Consider the following 19688-nt stretch of genomic DNA (forward strand, 5'->3'; position numbering starts at 1 on the left):
AATGCTGCTGTGCTGGCCAAGAGCACAGGCTCTGGAATCAGATGGCCAGGATTTGAATTCTTGTTCTTAGGCTTCCTAGCTATGTAACTTTGGACAAGTTACTTTACCTCTCTAAGTCTCAGTTTTCTCCTCTATAAAATGGGGATAACACTGTCTTCTGCAATGGTTGCTGGAGATAAGCCAGTCTGTGTAAAGTGCCACACAGCACTGCCTTTTGTTAAGCAACAAATAAATAATTAGTTCTCACTGCCTCCCAGGCCCACACATGGGAGACATACCCAAAGCCTGCAAGGATGATGCTAGGCCAGATGAAATGGAATTTGAGTGCTAGCTCATAAACATTTAAAATCAAGGAATATTTTTATTAAAATTACTCTGTTTTTTTGAAGACTGGTTGCATGGTCTTTGGAAGATCCTGGAATCAAGAAAATGACCACAAATATTTTCTCACTACCATTCTCTGCATTAGACCTGGTCCCATGAGTTCTAAGGGAATGGAAGCTGCTCTCATAGTAAAGAATCCCTCAGGTGCCGTTAACAATGGAAAGAAGGGACCTTCCCACCTTCTCTGCATGGCTTCCTAGACAGCAGGACTAAGCCTGCGGGAGCAGCAGGATGACTGGACTGGTCCTCACAGAACCATCATGCCCCAGGGATGGGCTAGGACTGCAGAGTGGTGACTTTCTTTGAGAGCCAAAAAGTTCCAGGGTTAGATACCAGAGGGAGTAGTATGTCACAATGTTCTGTGCCTGTTAACTGACCCAGATCTGTTATGACTCCTACCCTTCGATTCCCATAAAGGAGTAGACAGCCCTTGGATCCAAACTCAATTTCCCTCCAAGGGCTTGAGCCAAGTTTCATTATAGACATTTATTTTAGTTTTATTTTCAAATAGTCCTTGACCTCTTGTATCAGATTTAAGGCAGAGAAAAAGATACATGTCCCAGGACTACAGGCCAGACTGTTAACTGCACCGGGATTTAGATGGTATAATCTCCCTTGGTTCTTCTACCAGGGAGACCTCAGCCCAAGTGACTTGTCTTGTTGCTGGGGCAGAGTTGAGCACTGGATTCAGGTAGAGGAGGGCTCCCAGGTCAGTCTGAGAGTTATAGAAGAGGTTAAAAAGTTTGGCAGAGGACAGGACTCTTGCAGGTGACTGACTGGCTGGAGGGGAACCTGCCAGTCCTTCTTCCAACTTGCTGCTGAAAACCCAGTGTTTTCGAAGACAGGGTTATGATCCTCTCTACCAGGCCAGGCAGGGGTGGGGCTCAGAAGATGGCTAAGTCACCTTCTGAGCCCGAACTATTGTTCCCAGAATGCTCACCTTGACCTCACCCTGTGGCTCGCCTAGACCCAGGGTTGGCTGTGCAAAATCATGCTTAGGGAAGGGTTGCAGAGAAACCTTTGCACCAGTTTCCTGGGTCTTCATCCCAGCCAGTCAATGTCATCGTCATCATCATCATCTCCAAAAAGGGGTGTTGGGGGCGGGCGTCCCTTCATGCTCTGATAAAACAGGAAACAGTAGTCAGTCCTCACTTGTCCCTGCACCACTGGACTTTCCACCTGTGTGTAGAAGCAATCCAATTTCTGTTCCCAGCTCTAGGATGGAAAGGAGGTTGTACTGACAGGGCCAACTCTGAGGCCAGCAAACCTAGGCTTCCAGATAACTGAGACAAGCAGGCAGAGAAGGGAGGCAATCTTCCAACAGAGACAAAAGACCAACTTTGTTTGGCTAATCTCATCATTTATTTGTGAAGCACATGTATTGATTTGACAGGTTCCCCTCTCATGCAGTAACTTACACATTTTGTGTGGAGAAAGAAGGGTCAAAGAGAAAACACTGGAGTGGGAGAAAGAACCAGAAGCAGAGCAGCCCTGAGAGAGCAAGAGGATGTGGGAAGAAGGGAGGCTGAAAAGAAGACAACCACATATGAAAAAACACTTGTTGTGGCCGAGGCTGACTGGCTCTGGGTGTGATCCCATCATTTGAAAAAGTGTTTAATTTAGAGGCTTGGCCAAGTGGAGAATCCCAAGAGGTGAAGAACACAGAGCCACAGCCTCCCACACCTCTAGCTCCTTCCAGCTAGGTAGTGAGTGGGTGAAAGGGATTGATGGGCCATGAGAGACCCACTCTTTTCACAACTTGAGCTCCTGAACTTTCTTTTCCTGTTCCTGGCAAGGGAACAGGACCTACGTGGGCAGCAGGGACTGATGCTAGAGATAGGCATGAACCGAATAGTCTCCACCAAGTCATTCTCTGCTCTGGTGAGCTACTGCCAACCAGGATCCACCTTCACAGGGCCAGGCAAAAGGGAAGGCAGCAAGGTGTGTGCACACGTCTCTGGTCTAATCCCATGTCACTACCAATTAACCAGACCTCGTACTTCAGACATCAGTGAAGTGATCTCTAACTCTAACAGTATAGACAGTATAGGATTTTCAAGTGTGGCTCACAGCTTCTGTTTTGTCCTGGTTAAAGTTCTGGCCCTACGTTTACTGGCTATATAAGCTTAGTTAAATTATTAATCTTCCTGAGCCTCAGCCCTCTGATCTATAAAATGGGATAAAGTATCTACCTCATTGGATTAGTAGAAGATAAAATGAGACCGTTTGTGAAGTCATTTTCAGAGTACCCAAGAAATACATATTAACTTGATGGTATTAGTGCTAATCCAAGAATATACTCACTAATTAAAAACTTCCAGCAACATTTAGGGCAGTCACTTAGAATATCCTCAATTGGTATTCTTCCCCCTTTTTTCCTTTTTTTAGGGCAGGATTGGTATTCTGGATTCTCAAACAGAAATTTAATTCTTGGGAAGAAAGACTAATGGAAGGAACTGGTACATTCCCTCAAAGAAACACAGGCAAGAGGGAAGGGCTCTGGCACATACAAGCTGGATCGCAGATCCATCACAGCTCTCTGCTGCATTTCAGAGCAGTCAAAATGGCCTAGTGACAGCCAGAACAGCTGTAACCTAGCACAATGGGGAACAGCAGGTGCGAGAACCAGGGTTCTGTTTCAGTCCCTGTGGACACCCTCCTTTCCTGGCCTTCACTCTTGTTCTCTGTTTAATGAAACTATGCTATTAGTACCGAACCCATTTTGTGCCCAGGGATATTGTGATGACAAAACAAGGCAGCAGGAAAGCAGGCTGAGTAAGTGGAAAATGCTCAGGAGCAGGTGGTCTTTATAGGAGCCTGGGGGTTAGTTCTAGCTTTGCCGCTAACTCACTCTGTGGCTTCGGGTAAATCATCCTTTTGAGCCTCAGGTTCTTTATCTATGAATAAGGATGCCAGGCAAGATGATCTTCAAAGTCCTTCCCAATTCTAAAATATAAACAATATCCTAGCAGATTTGGGGAAGCCTAAGGCTTCAGCATTCCAATGTGGGACTAGGCAGCCCAACTTTCCTCCTCTCAGGGGAAAAATTCCTGCATGGACAGAGACTATGATTCTTTCTCAAAAGTAAAGCAGTATGTGACCGTCCCCACTCTGCTTTCAGAGCTGCACCCTACCAGCCCAGTCCTAAGACTGCTCCCACAGGGCCCTGCACACAGAGTCCAGGGAGTGGGCCACCAACAGACTCCATTTCTCTTCTCAGAGCCCGTGAGGAAGAGCCCCCAAGAGGCTGTGTGAGAACTTGGCAGTGCCTGGGATTTCCTTACCACCTCGTCTTCATCCTCCTCCTCAGGCTGTGCTTTGGGCCTCAGAGCTTTCAGAGTTGCCCCTTTAAAAAGTTCATCCTCTTCATCCCCAGAGAGACTGAAGGAAAATCAAATCATAGAAACTGTTGTTGTTCCTGCTCCAGGTCACAGTACCCACCACCTATAAGGGTCACAGGCCCTTGGGTAAGAATTCAAGTGTTGGTGGCTGCTCAGAAATTCTTCCCACCTCCGCTGCCACTATCTCTTCCCACATCCTACAGTGGCCTCCTAGTGTGGTTGGGCCCTCCAGAACCCACAGCCAGAGTGATCTTTTCAATTTTACCTTCTCAGAATCCTTCCCTAGCCACCCTATCAAAAGTGGAACAACCCCTTTAGAATAACACCCTGTTTCTTTTTTTAGGCCGGGCGCGGTGGCTCAAGCCTGTAATCCCAGCACTTTGGGAGGCCGAGGCGGGTGGATCACGAGGTCAAGAGATCGAGACCATCCTGGTCAACACGGTGAAACCCCGTCTCTACTAAAGCTACAAAAAATTAGCTGGGCATGGTGGCGCGTGCCTGTAATCCCAGCTGCTCAGGAGGCTGAGGCAGGAGAATTGCCTGAACCCAGGAGGCGGAGGTTGCAGTGAGCCGAGATTGTGCCATTGCACTCCAGCCTGGGAAACAAGAGCGAAACTCCGTCTCAAAAAAAAAAAAAAAAAAAAAAAGTGGAACAACCCCTTTAGAATAACACCCTGTTTCTTTTTTTAAAGCACTTACCATGTTTTTACAATATATAAGTATTTGTTGTCTCCACCTGACTGTCAGCTCCTTAAACTCAAGAACCAAACCTGCCTTGCCTACCACACTATCCAGTGCCTACCACAGAGCCTTGCACATGGTAGGTGTTGTTGAATTAATGCATCAATGAATGAATGAATACATGAGTAAATTAGTCTCTGAGGGATGAACAGAGACTGGAAAAAACAGAGACACTCAACACAGATAGTCACCCTGTCCCTGAAGCAGTGCTCAGAGGAACATACCTGGAACGCTGGGAATGATGGCAGGGTCTGAGGGCTGCTCCTGCAACTGTGGAACCTGCCTCTGTGCTTGACAGCTCCTCAGGGGGACCGGCGGAGCTAGTGACATCATCATCTTTTTTGAGCTCTGGAGGCTGCGGCTCTCCTAGGCTTTCAGGCCCTAAGGCCAGTGGGTCCCCCTTCTTGGGGTCTGAAGTCAAGGACGGTCTGGAGCTTTCTTGCAGTGGGCCCTCTGGTGCTACTTCCCTGACACAGAGCTTTCCTGATGGGCTGTCGGGCTTAGCTGCCATCGGGCTGGCAGCAAGTGTCTCCTCACACTCAAAGTCCATGATTACAGGGCCTGGGGGCTCAGGTGGAATTGACGTTGGGGGCCCCAGAACTCTGTGGGATGGGATGCAAGGCCGTTCGGGTGGAAGGGAACCATCTTTTATCTCTGAGAGTGCCTCTGCTTCTGAGTCCCCTTTCCTTCTGTGTATATCATCCTGGGAAGTGGTGAGGGCCTGAGTAGGCAACGGGACAACTTCCTTGACCACCTGCTCTAAAGGCACCATAGGGGACTCTGGCCTCTCCCTGTTCAGGGGTGCCCCAGGCTGCCTAGAACTGGCTGAGGCTGACTGCTGCTGGGAAGGTCTCCGTGGCTGCTCTTCCGCTTTTTCTTCTTCTTCACTGCTGCTCTCTTCCTTCTCTCGCTCCTGTTGGTTTAACAGCTGAAGAGTCACCATCTGTTCAAAAGCCAAAGAGGAGATGGTCAATAAAAGGAACACAGTAGCCACTCCTAATTCTTTTCACACTGCTGGCCATCTAGTTTAAATAACTTTGCTTCTTTCCTGTTAAAAGAGGGTGACCGTATCTGTCAAGTCACTCCAGGCATCCTAATTACTGAAGAACAGTCCTGAATAATTTTTTTTTGCCTTTGGAGACAGGGTCTCACTTGGGGCTGGAGGGCAGTTGGGGGCAATCATGGCTCACTGCAGTCTTGAACTCATGGGTTCAAGTGATCCTCCTGCCTCAGCCTCCTAAGTGAGCTGGACTGCAAGCACATGCCAACCCAGCTAATTTTTTAATTTTTATTTTTAGTCGAGACAAAGTCTCATTATGTTGCCCAAGCTGGTCTTGAACTCCTGGTCTCAAGCAGTCCTCCCACCTTGGCCTCCCAAAGTGCTGGGATTACAAGCATGAGCCACCGTGCCATCCTTGAACAATTTTTTTATTAATGATCCCTTAGAAGGCACTTAAGCAACATAATGCCCATTGTGATGAAACAATTGACAGCTGGCTGGCTGTACCTTGATAGTATTCATGATGGTTCCCAGGATGGTCCTGCCATTGTAAGATTCCTCCAGCTCAAACTCTGTCCGTAAGGACTGGAACACCTGGTTCATGATCTTCTTGACCTGTGTGAGCATCAAAACACATGCTGCCAAAATCAAGTCACTAAAGGATGCATTAAATTCCAGAGAAGGCCAAAATGAAGCCATCTTAGATCTCTACACTAGGATACCGCTGGTCATAACAGAGACACTGAAGGTTGTCACTGTGGAGAGGATGATATTAAATAATGAGCAGCACTTTGACAGAAGGGCTAGCCATAAGAGTTACCTATCAATGGCAGGCAAGCTGTGGTCTGGGTGCCCAAGACTGCTTAAAGACCATTTCTTGAAGTCCCCCTCCCACTGTGAGCACCACTAGGAGCTGCCATAGGCTCTAAGGGTCAGAGGCCAGTGAATGCTGGGCACACTCCCCAAGCCCCGTTCCTCTCCTGTGGTTTGGAGGCCCTTCCTGTACCTGCCAAAACCTCCGAAAGATAGGTTCTTTTGGGTTTGCCACTTAATATATAATATGTAAGTATTTGTTTATTTTCCCCACTAGACTGTAAGCTCCTTAAACTCAAGAAGCAAATCTGGTTCAGTTTAAAGTCATCAGACAGGTAAAACATCACTAAAGTTAGAAAAAGAGCTACTAACACAACATACTGGCCACATTCTTTCTGAATGCTTGCTATGGTATGGCTTGCTTCTCCTTTGAAATACCAGCTCACCTTCTCTGAGGGGTCAGACGCAGCAGCTTCAACCCCAGGCATCTGTGAGTTGTTCTCTAGTTTCTTGATGTGCTGTTCATTTTGCTCAGTGAGAACTGTGATTTGGGCCTGGAGGGCTAAACACTGCAAAACAAACAGACTGTGGCTGTGGCCTCAGGAACCTGGATTACCAGGTGAAGATCAGAAAACCCAAGGGGAGGAGAAGTACCCTAAGCATCAAGTATTAACTTCACCTAGGTCTGCTGGTGTCCACTTCCTCAGAGCCCCCACCTAAGACTCTCTGCCTCGGAGAATTCTAACTCCTTATCACTCAAATTCAACTCAAAACTTCACTTTCTCTTTCCCATGAAGGTCGCTTGCCTTGTTCCTAATCAGGTCAAAAATATAATGTAAAAAGGGCAGGAGGGTAGGTAATAACTCCAGTCATTTAGACATAAACATTCAGCATTAACAGTAACCCATTCATCTGCAAGATTGGCTCCAAGATCTCTAAGTCAAAAGTTTTCAACTGGGCACTTTAAGGAAAGAAACTGACCTCAAATACGGGACTTTCATACCATGACCCTAAGCCATGTCCCATCTTTCTTTTTTAGGCCTGATGATCCCACCACACCCCAGCCTCCATCCTATCTCAGGGCCTTTGCCCAGGATGTTCTGCCTCCTTTGCTGCCGTACAAAAGCTATTTGTCCTTCTTGGCTCTGCTCAAATGTCACCTCCTTTGGGAAACCTTCCCAGCTCTCCTGGGTACTTCCTCTTCTGCACCCCACAGCACTTAATGCCTGTCTTTGTTTTGTCTCCCTTTCTTAACTGTGAGATATGTGAGGGAAGAGTTCCTTGTATGCACTTTAACACAGTGGATGGAACACAACTGACACTCAATCAGTATTTGCTTAACAAATGAAGGATCCAAGAATAATGGGAAACGTGTTCCAGAACACTAGTGCTGTTTCTTCTCTTCTTCCAGTCACTGACCTATCACCCCAAATAAGTATGAGAAAGATAACTGACAAACTAAGCAAGTGCAGTAGGTGTGGTTTTGTCTTCTAGCCATTAATAACTTTCAGGCTCAGAAGGATCGGCAGGACTCAAACAGCCTGCTTGCCCCAAATTCACTGGGCTGCCTAAACTGTCTGGCTCAGGAAAAACATGTACCTTTTCCTGAAGTTGTACCAGCTTCTGCTGCTGGGCGTCTCTCTGCGCACACACCTCCTGGTACTGCTGCAGGTGCTCATCCTTGGCGGAGGCCAACAAATGTTCACATTTTGCTTCCCACTGTGTCTGTAGCTCAGCCTGTACTAAAGACAGCTGCCAAGAGAAAGTAATGACCATATCATCTTTGGGGGTGGGGGAGTGGTATTCCATTGGCACCTAAGGAAGCCCATCTTTCAAAAAGCACAAGAATAAGCTAACAGCCCAGAGTTAACTGGGAAACTGTTTAAAAGACTCTCATGACTTTTAAAGTAAATACACTTCGTAAGATGTCATTGGTTGTCAGGACTCCAAAAGGTACTCCCAGCAAAGGTGTGCCTATCTAGGTAGGTCCCTGGAGGGCAAGGCCATGTGATCATCGCTTTTCAGGGTCTGAACCCTAAACCTTATAGGTTCAGAAACTTTTTTCACCAAAATTCCCAGAGGTGGTCAAATTGAGGACACCAATGCGCTCTAATTAAACAAATGTATACATATAAATTTTAAACTTATAATGAGCAAGGTTGCTGTTGCACAGACTAGAGATCCAGCTACGTCCTGCCATTATCCCTGCTTCCCTTCCTGATGACCTAAATAAACCCCTTCTTTTCAAGGATGATAATGTGCCTGAAGGATGGTGTCTGACGGTTGATGGCTTTGGCCTTATCCTGTTTGGGATTTTTTATAAAGAAACTATTTTTCATTTTTACTTAGGTAATTAAATATTAACTAAGCTTTTAAAAAAAGGAAAGAAGATTCTCCATTTGATTCCTGGCTCTCCTGCATATATCTAATTACTTTTTCTACCTTTCTCCAAAGTGAGAGTATCAACTATGAAAAATGTCATCATAAGAGTAAGGAAGAACTAGAAGCTTTTCTCTCTGAGTTCTTCATACCTTCCCTCTATTTCCAGAGTGCTTCAGTTTCCCATTACCTGCTCTGCAGCTGCTTGGTCTGTGGACACTCGAGTCTTTTTCAAGAGCTGTCGAAGTTTGTCCAATTCCTCCTGGTATGACTTGCGAATCTCATCTATCTCCTCCTCAGCCTGACAACGTTCTTGAGCTGACTTCTTTTTCCTTTCTGAGAGGTTCTTAGGAACAAGAGAACCATCATCAGCTCTAGCTTGTTAACAGAGAATAAAAAGGGATGATGGCAGTGGCATTTTGCCTTGTGGGATCCTTACTCCATTTCTGGAAACTTCATTTTTTAGTTTAATTTTTCCCTAAATATTTAACATTCTTGGCTACTAGATTAGGAAAATGGTGACAGGAGAAGGAAAACAAGAAGAGCTTTATCTACCCCTCTATTAAGAGACAGGGAACATCGGCCAGGCGCGGTGGCTCACGCCTGTAATCCCAGCACTTTGGGAGGCCGAGACGGGTGATCACGAGGTCAAGAGACCATCCTGGCCAACATGGTGAAACCCCATCTCTACTAAAAAATACAAAAATTAGCTGGGTGTGGTGGCACGTGCCTGTAGTCCCAGCTACTCAGGAGGCTGAGGCAGGAGAATTGCTTGAACCCAGGAGGCTGAGATTGTAGTGAGCCAAGATTGTGCCACGCATTCCAGCCTGGCGCCTGGCGACAAAGCAAAACTCTGTCTCAAAAAAAAAAAAAAAAGAGATAGGGAACATCCTAACTTTAATGAGGGTACAGGAAATCAGACATTCTCATACCCTGATAGTAAGAAAATAAATGGATATACCCTCTTTGGATAGTAATCCCGTGAAAAACCTTTAAAAACATACATATTCAAAAATCCCACAAATTGTAATTAAGGATTCAATAAGTCATAGTCATAAAGAATATGTTACAAGAATAGTCACTGTAGTAGTATCTATAATAATGAAAAACTGAAAACAGCCAAGAGGTTAGAAGAAATTGGTTAAAAATAAATAAATAGGTCAGGCACAGTGGCTCACGTCTGTAATCCCAGCATTTTGGGAGGCCAAGGTGGGTGGATCACCTGAGGTCAGGAGTTCAAGGCCAGCCTGGTCAACATGGTAAAACCCCATCTCTACTAAAAATACAAAAAAATTAGCTGGGCATGGTGGTGCGTGCCTGTAATCCCAGCTACTCAGGAGGCTGAGGCAGGAGAATTGCCTGAACCCAGGAGGCGGAGGTTGCGGTGAGCCGAGATCGCGCCATTGTACTCCAGCCTGGGTAACATGAGTGAAACTCCGTCTCAAAAAAAAAAAAAAAAAAAAAAATGAAAAAAATGAAAACTATTAAATAAAGTGGAAGAAAATCCTAGAAAAAAAATGTAATTGCAGGCCAAGATTTACCCTCTTCAAAGGCACTTGGCCAAAACAGCTGTACTAATGAAATTTACTGAAGCCTCAACAGCAGTTTATTCTTTTCACATTTAAAGTATTCTAAAACATATGAAAAGACAGAAATATTCTCACTTTGTTCACTTAGTATTTCCTGATACCAAAATTTTAACCAACAAAAGATACTATAAATAAAGTTAAAAGACAGCAAACTAGAAAAATATTTGCAACATCTGTAACTGACAAAGGACTGATGGCCTTAATAGGGTTTACAAATCAAACTAATAATAGGAAAGAGGATAAATGACACTAAAAAGAGCTTTACATAAGAAATACAAACAGGTATTAAGTATATGAAAGCTTTACTACTCATAAAAATACATGTTAAAACAAGATAACATATTTCACCTGTCAGACTAATAAAGATCAGAAAAAGTGATGTACAGTATGTAGAGTGGGGAAGAATGTGACAAACGGGCTCACTCACATAGTGCTGAAAGTGTAAGCGCTATTCTTTGAGGATAATCTGGTAATATTTACAAAAATTATCTTTGAGGATAACCTGATAATATTTATAAAAATTCAAACATGTAGCCTTCCCTCTGATCCCATGATCATGCAATCCATCATATAGGAATGCTCAAACAAATCTGAGCATTTGAAGATTATATGAGGATGTCTATAGCTGCAATGCTTGAAATAATGAAAAATTAAAAACATAAATATCCATCGATAGGTGAATAATTAAATAGATTATGGTACAGCCTCACAGTGGGCTATTATGCAGCAGTTAAATATGAGTGAGAAAGATCTTCTTATGTAGTAGGAGTCCACAATATTTTTCTAAAAAGCATTAAATGTGATGCCATTATTATAAAAAAAATGTTGTCAGTATACATATATGTATGTGTGAATGAGTGTGAATGTATGTTTTATACATACAGAAAACAATCTGGAAGGATCATATACTTCATAATTGTCATCTCCAATGTATGAGATTAAAGAGGGGAAAAACTTTTAATTTTACACTTTTCTATATTATTTGTATTTGTTAAAAGAAGCATATACTTACTGTAATTTTTAAAAGAAAAATAAAAATGTTTATTAAACAGCTAATTCTGGCCAAATGGGTTGTAGAACTTACCTTTTCCAAGGACTCCTTCTCAGCTCGAAGGTCGGTCAGTTCCTCCTCCAGGGATGTCACCTTGAATTCCAGTTGTTTCCGGCTCTGCTTTTCACTTCTGAATTTGGACTGTGCTTGCTCAGAGGTTTCTTGGAGCTCTGGGATACAGGAGCAGAGACTTGGCTACAGAATCAGAGCTGTAGTGGCCATGTGTTATCCCAGCAGTTCTTTTTTAAAATTGTTTTTTGGAGACGGAGTCTTGCTCCATCATAGACTGGAGTGCAGTGGTATGACCATAGCTCACTATAGCCTCCACCTCCTCGGCTCAAGCAGTCCTCCTGCCTCAGCCTCGTGGAGTGTTAAGATTATAGGCGGGCCGGGCGCGGTGGCTCACGCCTGTAATCCCAGCACTTTGGGAGGCCGAGGCGGGTGGATCACGAGGTCAAGAGATCGAGACCATCCTGGTCAACACGGTGAAACCCCGTCTCTACTAAAAATAAAAAATTCAGCTGGGCATGGTGGCGTGTGCCTGTAATCCCAGCTACTCAGGAGGCTGAGGCAGGAGAATTGCCTGAACCCAGGAGGTGGAGGCTGCGGTGAGCCGAGATCGTGCCATTGGACTCCAGCCTGGGTAACAAGAGCGAAACTCCGTCTCAAAAAAAAAAAAAAGATTATAGGCATGAGCCCCTGCGCCTGGCCCCACTGCCTCTTTCAAAGCTACATGCTTCCCAATCCTGCCACACAAGTAGCCTCTACCCACTTTCAACATCACCTCACTAACCAGCAATAAGGTTTATCAAATTGTCAGCTGACTCCTCCATCAACCTATATTTATTGCTTAGAAAATAATCTCTGTGTGTACATGTTACCTTCTCCACATACAAAATTGAAAAGAAATGTTCCCAGCAGTCAAAAATGACCTTTGAAACAGAACACTCCCACAATTCCATTATGGCCTGTCTTAACACACTGGACTGATCATTGCTTAGTGTATAGTCCAGGTTCTTTCCCACTGTTTGAGTAAGATATTCTCAACTTTCTTGGTAGCTGGGACATTCTACCAAGAATTTGCTTTCAAAACATCCCTTCTCAAATAAAGCTCTTCGAAATAAATACAATGTATTTGTTTGAGAAACTTTTGAGACTCTCACAGCTCTTGAGGTAATTGTCATAAGGTAACACAAAGGCAGAAATGAGACATCTGTACAACATTCGAATCGAAGACTGTCTAACATGTTTGCCTCATGCGGGACCAGTCATGCTCTAAAAGGGAAGGAATGGGCTGGGAGCAGTGGCTCATGCCTGTAATCCCGACACTTTGGGAGATGAGGGAGGGAGGATGGCTTGAGATCAAGAGTTCACGACCACCCTGGTCAATATAGTGAGACTCCTGTCTCTAAAAAATATAAATTTTTTTTAAAAAATAAAAGGGAAGGGATGTATCTTCAAGGTAGCACCTTACCAACTGATAATCGTTTTTTAGTTCTCTATTAGGCAAATGAACTTTGCTTCCATCCAACTCTGCTGTTGCTCCAGCTACTCCTTGCCCACTGATCCCATCTCTGCCCTCCATATTTGTTTCTATACATCAATGTGTGGCCTTCACAAATCTTCTAACCAATCACCATGTCTTGCCAGGCACTGAAGTAACACTAATATGGAGGAGAGGACTTTACAAAGATGAGCAAAACACCATGCTTATCAAACAGTGGTAAGGGTTATAACAATGCACTCACTAAGAGATAAAGGATTTTTTTTAAAAGAGATAAAATGTTCTAGAGAAAACTAGGAAAGCTTCTGAAAGAAGCAGATTTTGAAGAAGATTGAAGGCAAATATTGGTAATGGTGGACATGTCAAATCCAGAGAATAGCATGGATAAGAAGCAAGACAAGAACTACAGGATGAGCTGAAGAGCAGCCAGCAGGCTTGCTGGTATGGTCAGAGCCAGGATGAACTGGACAATATAATGGGAGACAAGCCAAGCAGGAGGAGCCTTGAGTGCCAGGATGAAGAGTTGCAATCCATCTTCTAGGAAAGAAGAAACCACACTAGAAAGCATCTCTTTTTTAAACTTCCACTGAGTCATGAGTTAGAACAACATATTAACTCTTCTGGGCATTTGAAGCCAATCATAAGTACCAAAGATTTTGAAGCCAATGTCTCCCCAAACAGAAGGGAACTGTGGCACTGATCAATTCCAAATAATTAGTCAGTTCTTTTGTTGTCCCTTCTGTAAAACAATCATGTAGGTTTTATACTAGTCTTTAATTTTTGGCTCAGTCCTTCAAAAACTTCACGAGCATTGTGCCAAAAAGATCGAGAGAAAGAAAACAGCTTAATTCCTTGAGTTTAAATGGCAACAATCCCAGCATCCCCCACCTAGCACATACCTGAGAGCTTTGCCTGCACTTTGGTGAGCTGGCCCCTGAGAAGATCCGTTTCCTTCAAGTTTTCCGTCAGCTGCATCTGCAGCTCTGTTTCTTTTTTTTGGTGAGCAGTCATTTTCAGCTGCAGATGAGAGACCTGTGCAGTGGCCGCTGCTAACTCCTCTGTCACCTTGGCCTGAATAATAACAAAGTATGACGTCACTTTAAACATAGGTGTTCTCCATGTGAGTGATGAACCAACCTCACATAACTCTATGCAGACTGAACTAGTAAACAGGGAGTTATGGCTGCCTTCAACCTGCATTAAACCAAATTCAAATTATGGGAGTGGGCAACCTCTCTTATACTATTAAATTGCTACTACTATGACAATCCCTATGCTATTATACCTATACTAGTATACTTAAATTTTTTTTTCTTTTTTTAGAGATGCGGTCTCGCTAAGTCATCTAGGCTGGATGACCCATAGCTCACTACAGCCTTGAACTCCTGGGCTCAAGCAATGCTCCCACCCCAGCCTCTGAAGTAGCTGGGACTACAGGTGCAAGCTACTATGCCCGGCTCTATTATACTTTACATACATTTTTACAGTTGTCTATTTCCTTATTATAATTTGTCTCTTATTGTGTTCACTGTGCCCACTTGTTTTACATATATTTATTCCTTGCCTTATTCCAAAGTCTTTATTCGTTTTATAGATTGCATTTAAAATCTTCTCCTAAAAAAGAAAATAAAGGCTGGGCATGGTGGCTCACCCCTGTAATCCTAGCACTTTGGGAGGCTGAGGCAGGCAGATCACAAGGTGAGGAGTTCGATACCAGCCTGGCGAACATGGTGAAACCCCATCTCTACTAAAAATACAAAAATTAGCTAGGTATGGTGGCAGGAGCCTGTAATCCCAGCTATTCGGGAGGCTAAGGCAGGTGAATCACTTGAACCCAGGAGGCAGAGGTTGCAGTGAGCCAAGACTGCACCACTGCACTCCAGCTTGGGCAACAGAGAAAACTCCATCTCAAAAGAAGAAAAATAAAAGAAGAAAATAAATTTATATATAAAATAAAAATAACATGCTGCTGCTCTGCCTATGGAGTAGCCATTCTTTTATTCCTTTACTTAATAAGCTTGCTTTCACTTTAAAAAATAAATAAATAGGCTATAAATGACTATCTGAAAGTATATGTGTTCTTTAGTCTAAGCTTTTTTTTTTTTTTTTCCCAGAGGGAGTCTCACTCTGTCGCCCAGGCTAGAGAGCAGTGGCACAATCTTGGTTCACTGCAACCTCCGCCTCCCAGGTTCAAGCGATTCTCCTGTCTCAGCATCCCGAATAGCTGTGATTATAGGCACACACCACCACGCCCAGCTAATTCTTGTATTTTTAGTAGAGACAGGGTTTCACCATGTTAGCCAGGATGGTCTTGATCTCATGACCTTGTGATCTGCCTGCCTCGGCCTTCCAAAGTGCTGGGATTACAGCGGTGAGCCACCACACCCAGCCTAGACTAAGCTTTAAGATATTTATTTTTGCTATTCAGTGGCCTTAGGTTTTCACCTGTTAAACACAGATGACAATGAAATCTAGAACTTCCAGATATAGGAGTGGCTTTCATCTACTCATTGTCCTGCTTCAAATGTCCTAATGAAAACAAAACTAACTCAGAGCTCAGAGAGCTTTGCTTCTATTTGTAGCTCAGAGAATTCACTAATACCAGAACAAGCACCCCTCTCAGAAGAACTTGCAGCAGCTAAAACACTGGAAGGGACAAATTCCAAAGGCATGCCAATGAAATGGAGGGTCACTCTCTTGTTAAAGGTTAAGCAGAGTAGAATAGCACCCAAAAGCTCTTTTTATTTCAGGTCCTTAGCTAGAAAGGCCTATCAGAAGCATAAAAATTAATGCTGTCACCCAAATGCACATGTACACAGAAAACAATAAGGGAATGAATAAGACATTAACAATAATTATTTTTGAGTGGAAGGATTTATATTTTATGTTTGCTTATCTATATTTCTAAATTTTCCAGAATGAACAGATGCAACTTTTGTGATCAGAAAGTATATATATATATGTATGTATGTGTGTGTGTATATATATATAGGTGTATTTGTATTTATAATTTTTTTAAAGATCATGGTATAGTCAAGTGAGAAGGGAAAACACAAAAAAAAATTCTACACAGTAGATGGGATGGCTTCCTGATTCCTACCCCGGATCAAATTCTACTGCTGACATGGAGAGTGAGAAAAAGAAAGCAATGATGGGAAGAACCAAGAGTTCAGAAAACCAGTGAAAAAAAGCATGCAAGGTAAAAGCAAGAAAATGCTACTCAAGAGAGATGGTAATTTTACAAAGGAAAAGGAATATAGCTGAATGAAAGTGGGGGGTCCTAGGGAGGTCTTTTACCCTTTCATTCTCTGACCCTTACTTTGTCCCTGTAAAACAAAAAGGTTAAACTAAAAAGGTGACCTCTAATAGATCTTCCTGTTTTAGCCATTATTCCATGATTTTTGTGGTACTATTATATCATAGAGAAAAACAATTTCATTTACCAAATATTCATTGAACAGTCAACTATACCCTTCTGAGCTGTGTCTAAAGGCAGAAAATTGCTTCCAGGGATGAAAGGACCTTGCCTATCTCCCTTTAAAAGGAGAGATCACCAGGAAAACTGTTACATGAGAAATGGATCAAAAAGAAAAGAAAAAGAAGGGAGAGTCAAGGCTCAAAAAGTTTCACTGAAATAAAGATGATCAATGAAGCATGTGGTACTTGGTATCCCAGTCATACGCATCAAGAGATTCCCTCAAAAATTTGTGTGAAGCATGGTATCTATAACACAGTGGATTGTGGCAGATATTAGCTGTGATTACTATTGTTGTTATTATTACTTCTGTTTTTGCTATTATAAATAGAGCATCTACTGGCTCAATGCATGGCATCAGACATCTCTAGGATTTATCAACATGAAAGCATTTGGGTAGATTAATAAGCTAATTCGGAGGCTGGCAAACTATGACCTATAAGCCAAACTGACCTATTATTTTTGTAAATAAAGTTTTATTGGAACACATACATACATAAAACAGTGCTTCTCAACATGAGAATCACATGCTGAATATCTTAAAAATGCTGCCACTGGCCGAGGCAGGCAGATCACGAATTCAGGAGTTCAAGACCAGCCTGACCAATGTGGTGAAACCCCGTCTTTACTAAAAATACAAAAATTAGCCGGGCGTGGTTGGCATGCACCTGTAATCCCAGCTACTTGGGAGGTTGAGGCAGGATAATTGCCTGAACCTGGGAGGCAGAGGTTGCAGTGAACTGAGATTGCCCCATTGCACTACAGCGTGGGCAACAGACGGAGACTTCATCTCAAAAAAACAAATTTAAAATTTAAAATTGTGGCTCAAGCCTGTAATCCCAGCACTTTGGGAGGCCGAGGCGGGTGGATCACGAGGTCAAGAGATCGAGGCCATCCTGGTCAACATGGTGAAACCCCGTCTCTACTAAAAATACAAAAAATTAGCTGGGCATGGTGGCGCGTGCCTGTAATCCCAGCTACTCAGGAGGCTGAGGCAGGAGAATTGCCTGAACCCAGGAGGCGGAGGTTGCAGTGAGCCGAGATCGCGCCATTGCACTCCAGCCTGGGTAACAAGAGCGAAACTCCATCTCAAAAAAAAAAAAAAAAAAATGCTGCCAACTCCAGAGATTATGACAAAAGAAATCCCCAACAAAAGCAGTAATTCCGATACCTGGAATCTAAAGGATCTTTTTAAAAGTTCAGATTCAGGCCCCAGCTAGATATACTAAATTAGAATCTCTGGAGATTCAGGATTTAAGAATATCTAGTTTTAATCAAGTTCCCCAAGTGAGTCTGAGGCAGCCAGTGTTTGGGGACCACTGATCTAGAACTAGTTACAGTAATCATTTTAGCCTTGAATAGTAACAATGAAGCCAAATAATCTATTTAGAAGCCCCTTATAGGCCTAAAGAAAAAACAAAAAAACAAAAGGAATAAAGGAAAGGAAGAGAAAAAATAAAAGTAGAAATAGTAAAAAGTGCATTTAGTGGCTGGGGGGTGGTGAAGTGACTTCAGAACTTGTCATTGACCTAATGAGAACAACGTCACAGACTGCTGATCTTGATGTAGGCGTTAGAAGTCAGTTGCATCAACAAGAGATGTATAAAGTAATGGGAACAGAACAGGGTCAGGATTGGAAAGGGCTGTGCAGGACAAGGCATCTGAGGATAAGAGGTCAAACATTACTTGCTTAGATTCTATGGCTAAGAGAAGACAAAGATTAGCAAAAGACATAGTAAGGAATCCTCATTACCAGAATATGAGAAAGTGAGTAAACGTCATAAGTTATAAAGTGTATTTAACTTTTCAGGTTTTCAAGAAAACACAAATACAAAATGTAAACGATTTCTAAACCTCTGGGAAAAAAGACAGCAGATAAAAGTCAGAATCTCCTAGCTGAGGAGTGGTAGCCCTAACAAGAAGCAATCCATTTGGGATAAACAGCATCACTGGAGCAAGGGGAGGAGAAGCGAGCTTCAGAATCAGCAGATCCCAACCCAAGACCCACTAGAGTCTTCCTTACTGCTACTGCAGGAACGGGTCAAAATTCCTAATTTTGAAAGGACTGAGGTCAAACAGTAGCATTTTAAAATGCTTTGGCAGACACGGATGAAGGAGCAAACTAAACAATCTTAAATTCCACTAAAAAGAACCTACATATCTGTTATCTGCCATAATGGAAATTTTCTGTTAATTTTGTCAACAGAATAAATTTCATTTCTAATAAGCTGTGTAATTTTTACCCAATCAAATTACTGAGATCAGTGATTATTTTGAGTCACCTTACTGTGAAGCATATTATAAAACAGAAATGTAGATGATGGATACGTGAAAACTTATTGAGAGATTTCTAGTTCTTTATGCAGTGATGGCAAAAATTCTGCTGGAAAGCCTACTGGTGAATATGTACACAGGACCATTCCTTAGCTCTACCCATCCTGACCTGGGCTTTTCTCTCCCCAGTTGCTTTACCTTCTCTTGTTCAGCATGCAATACTCTTGCCTGTGTGTTTTCTGTGGCTGTCTGAAGTGAGTTGTTCCTCTTCTCCATCATCAGGTTATTCTGCTCAACATACCTGTGAAAGAAATAGGGAAAAAGAAAACATTTATCAAGCACAGAGTATATGGCAGGCACAACCCAATGCCCATTCTGTCCTCACAACATTGCTACTCTATACCTTCATCAAAAGCAATCTGAAAGCATTTTCTTTTCCTTAGATCTGAAGTAGTCAGATCTAAGGAAATCGGGCTGGAAGCAGGAATCTGGGCCAGCGGTGAACTGCCCTGAATAATGGAGAGGACAGGAATATGAAGGGTGTGTGACAATGAGAATGAGGAGGAAAGAGACAGGAGTAGGGAGGCTGTAAGAAAGAGGGAAGAAGAGAAAGCCACTCCCACCTCTGCTGTGTGGGAGACAAGAGACAGTGGAGAAGAGAAATATGGGAGAATGATTTTTTAAGTGGAATGCTGTGTTGTGATGTGTTCCACTCACCCTCCCTGCTCACCCCACCAAATCTTCAGGAGTATCTATAAAAAGTACAAAATACTTAGGTTTTATATGGGAATCAGTGAAGTTTTGGCTAAGTTCTTGTGGATAAAATAGAGTTAGCTCACACAGAAGAGAGAAGAGTTGACACCAGAGTTCTGTAAGTAATAATACTAGTTTTAAAGATAAAGAAACTAGGGCCAGCAGGAATAAATAAAATGCTCAGAGCCACAAAATGAATGAGGGGCAGAGCAGGTATCAAACACAGGTCTGCCCTACAGCACAGCCTACTGAGCTCTTTTGCTATAACGCCTCTCAGAAAACAGGCAATAATTCACATGACAGGCAGGAAACAGAAATAGCAGAAATACATACATACTGCCCTGAACAAATACATGTACTTAAGCTGGTATACACACAATAAAC

At 43.0% G+C, this 19688-nt stretch overlaps 1 protein-coding gene across 5 annotated transcripts in view; it reads right to left on the reverse strand.

Moving 5' to 3' along the window:
- Positions 1-378: 378 nt before the first annotated feature.
- The window catches only part of FKBP15 (FKBP prolyl isomerase 15), a 57075-nt gene continuing 37765 nt past the window's right edge, over positions 379-19688 (reverse strand). For 3 of the 5 annotated variants that reach the window (XM_032240385.1, XM_032240383.1, XM_032240386.1), the window contains 10 exons: positions 18750-18852; positions 13702-13873; positions 11332-11468; positions 8849-9004; positions 7879-8031; positions 6726-6848; positions 5974-6081; positions 4691-5409; positions 3669-3765; positions 1724-1909 (listed from right to left, as the gene is read on the reverse strand). In XM_032240385.1, coding sequence (XP_032096276.1) covers positions 1799-1909; positions 3669-3765; positions 4691-5409; positions 5974-6081; positions 6726-6848; positions 7879-8031; positions 8849-9004; positions 11332-11468; positions 13702-13873; positions 18750-18852 — 1879 coding nt within the window. In that variant the 3' untranslated portion in view covers positions 1724-1798. Of the gene's footprint in view, positions 1504-1723; positions 1910-3668; positions 3766-4690; positions 5410-5973; positions 6082-6725; positions 6849-7878; positions 8032-8848; positions 9005-11331; positions 11469-13701; positions 13874-18749; positions 18853-19688 lie in introns of those variants that run through there. The other 2 variants (XM_032240382.1, XM_032240381.1) reach the window with 2 other exon arrangements.

Source organism: Sapajus apella, unplaced genomic scaffold, assembly GCF_009761245.1.
Source record: "Sapajus apella isolate SASKATOON/1434 unplaced genomic scaffold, GSC_monkey_1.0 scaffold46, whole genome shotgun sequence".
Classification (NCBI taxonomy): Eukaryota; Metazoa; Chordata; class Mammalia; order Primates; family Cebidae; genus Sapajus; species Sapajus apella.